The sequence below is a fragment of the Octodon degus genome, unplaced genomic scaffold, assembly GCF_000260255.1.
Source record: "Octodon degus isolate 3935 unplaced genomic scaffold, OctDeg1.0 scaffold00578, whole genome shotgun sequence".
NCBI lineage: Eukaryota > Metazoa > Chordata > Mammalia > Rodentia > Octodontidae > Octodon > Octodon degus.
Window position 1 is genome coordinate 20,721 of NW_004525154.1, and position 2,971 is coordinate 23,691.

The 2,971-nt window shown below is 47.1% G+C and overlaps 1 protein-coding gene across 1 annotated transcript; it reads right to left on the reverse strand.

Annotated features, from left to right (window-relative positions):
• Nucleotides 1-6: 6 nt before the first annotated feature.
• On the reverse strand, nt 7-2,109 carry LOC101585455 (protein FAM98A-like). Its single transcript, XM_012513393.2, is given in 4 exon segments — nt 7-1,113; nt 1,115-1,175; nt 1,385-1,677; nt 1,679-2,109. Coding segments are annotated over 4 exon segments (1,548 nt in total). The 5' UTR covers nt 2,054-2,109; the 3' UTR covers nt 7-294.
• Nucleotides 2,110-2,971: the final 862 nt, after the last annotated feature.

Genomic DNA, 2,971 nt, shown 5'->3' on the forward strand with positions numbered 1-2,971 from the left:
TTCAAAAAATGTGCATGTTCTGACTGTGGAATTAGTCTACTGGTCAATTAAAGGCAATTTTAATTACCTTTTAATTTTTTCATATAAAGTAGAGATGTTGTATGTACTTTTCAAATAAACTGCATCTTGTAACTCCATAAAAAATAAAATGATGGAAGACCTCCAGACGCTTATGCCAAGCAGCAGTCTGTCTGCCACCTGTGGTCATACATAAATCAAACTGAGGCTGGAATCAGGATTCTGAAACGAAGTTTCTATTACTTGAGCTCTAGCAAAATGTAAGGTTCTGTAGCCTCAACTAGTATAATGTCTTCCCTGTCCAAATCCAGAATGATTATACTGATAGCCTCCATGCTGGAAATGCTGTTCAAACTGACCTCCCTGGTGGTAAGTCTGGCCTCCCCTTCCACTCCACCCTCCTCCCTGGCCTCCACGACCACCCCGACCTCCACGGCCACCTCTCCCACCACGACCACCGCCCCGATCACCATGATGCCCACCATCTTGGTATCTATTGTCCTGCTGGTATCCACCACCCTGGTATCCACTTCCTGTGTATGAAGATGTTTGGAAGCCACCATAACCACCGCCTTGATAGCCACCACTGTGGCCACCATGATAGCCACCTGGCTGGAAACCTGCATCACGATAACCGCCCTCTTGGTGGCCACCTCCTCCTCCACTCCCTCCATCTGTCCAGCCTCCTTGATGCTTACTTCCTCTTCCTCCCCCTCGGCCACCATGATCGTAGCCACCACGTCCGCCTCTCCCTCCTCCTTGTTCATGACCTCCTCGTCCTCCATATGAGGAATGTTCATAGCCACCTCTCCCTCCTCCTCAGCCTCCTGCTTGCTGCTGGGGCCCATCTTGCCTTTTCTGCCATGGCGGCATCTCTGGGGGTGGAGGTTCGATTTCATTAGGTCTACCGCCTCTGTCGGGCACCCTGCCCATCAACACCTTATTGATGGCACAGGCCGTCTTCTCTCTTATAGAACCGCTGCTTGTCCTCAAGATCTTTGATAAGTCTTGTCTTGCAGCCAAGAGATGAGCAACGGAAACAGTGCTTTTGGGAGATAAGACTGAGAGCCTCGGCTGGTAGGCCTTGGCTAACTTTTTCTGTCTGACTCTTAGCTCTGTCAGAGCCGAAGGACTGTACGGTGACATCCAAACGTTTTTTTTTTAATTTTTTTTATTTTAACATTTAGTGTGTGTGTGTGTGTGTGTGTGTGTGTGTGTGTGTGGCCAGCTCAGCCCACCAGGGGGCGCGGCTGGCTGGCATGTGGTGCTGGAGGATTGAACCGCGGTCCCTGTGCTTTGCCAAGCTTGTTCCAAGTAGGTGCTTTAGACCACTGAGCCATCTCTCCAGCCCCCATCCAAACGTTTTATTAGCAGCTTTCTCCGGACTTCATATTCATTGGCTATGGCTTGGTTAACTGCTTCTATCTTTTCCCAGTGGGCCGGTCCCATTGACTTCTTCAGTAAAGGCTTTCCCACATGATTGGGTGGTACTTTCGCTAATGTTTCCTTTAATTTTTTTTCAATCCCGCTGAAGAATTGGAACATAGTTATATTGGCTGGAAGTTTGGACATTCCTAGAGCAATACATATGCCTTTCAACTCTTGAAAGACCTCACTACCGCCTCCTTCTTGAGCTTTTTTTGGAGGAGCATTCACACAAGAGCATTCTGGCAGCTTCTAGTTCTGAGATGAGGTATGTGAGCAAGAGGAGGCAGTTCTTCTGCACGAGCAGGCGCTTGGTCACATCCCCAGATGTCAGTGAGAGATACGGACAGTTCATCTCCCCTAGCAGCCCACTCACCTCAAGCTGGAATTCTTCAGCTTAATTTGGACTGTTAGTTGCTTGCACATTTTCTTCTAGCTTACAGAGCACTCTTAATTCTGATACCAGCCAAGCACAGAGTTTGGTAAACTCCGGGGAACTGGCTCCAGCAGAGACCGCCTGAGACAGGGCACCATCCTCCAACAATGGACCCTTATAACCTAGATCTTCCAACGACTCCAAGATGTCAGGCTCCATGAGGTCACACTCCATGCTACTGTGGTATTCAAATTTCCGAGTCGTCAGACTCCCCTCTTCGCCGGCTAAGCGTACACCCTCATGCAATTTTCAATGGAAACCTATTTTGGATTTGGTCGCTGAAATGGAGTGGAGGTTGGCAAACAGATTTATCCAAGAGACAGGAACAGAAAATAGAAGGAAAATGTTGACCATAAAGTCCCATGCCCTGGACAGCTTTCTGGAATATTAGGACTGAGGCTCAGAAGAAGAAGACCAGCATAGACACTGAGATGAACTATGTCTGGGAAGAAAACCTCTGTGTCTGCAGCTCCCTGGGAACGCGGTAGGATGTGTCCCAGAGGGAAGGGCAGGAAGGGGGAGAAGACCTAGGAAACAAGGTAATACGGGACAAGAGGAAACTAAAGGCTGGAGGGCATGAACAGTGTGATATATCTCTAAACAGTGTTGGAAATCCTGAGGCCAAAACCCATTGTAAGAACACTGAGGCCCTTTGTTCCTCACTGTGTATTTTTGAGGTTTGTTTGCAAAGCAGTTAAAATGACAACGGAGCAAAAAGGTAGTTCACATGCAAATGTCTGTATTTATCCATATATGCCCCTAGGGACAGACACCAGGCATCGACATTCTAAAATGACTTTTTTACATCTGATTCCTACATGATTCACTGATTCATTTGATACCAACTTAATCAATTTTCCTTGAGAAATTGCATTTATGATCTTGACTGATTGATGAGAAATTCTCCCACCTTGTGCTCACCTACATAGGTCCCATTTTTCCCCATCTGGGACCTGCCTTAACTCATGGATTTTCTCTATAAAGATCTCTTGATCACTTATGAGCATTTTGACTAAGATCAAGTGTATAAATAGCTTTAGAAAAGACAGGTTTGTGGCAACCCACTGGGGTCCCTTTCTGCTTCTCGCTTGG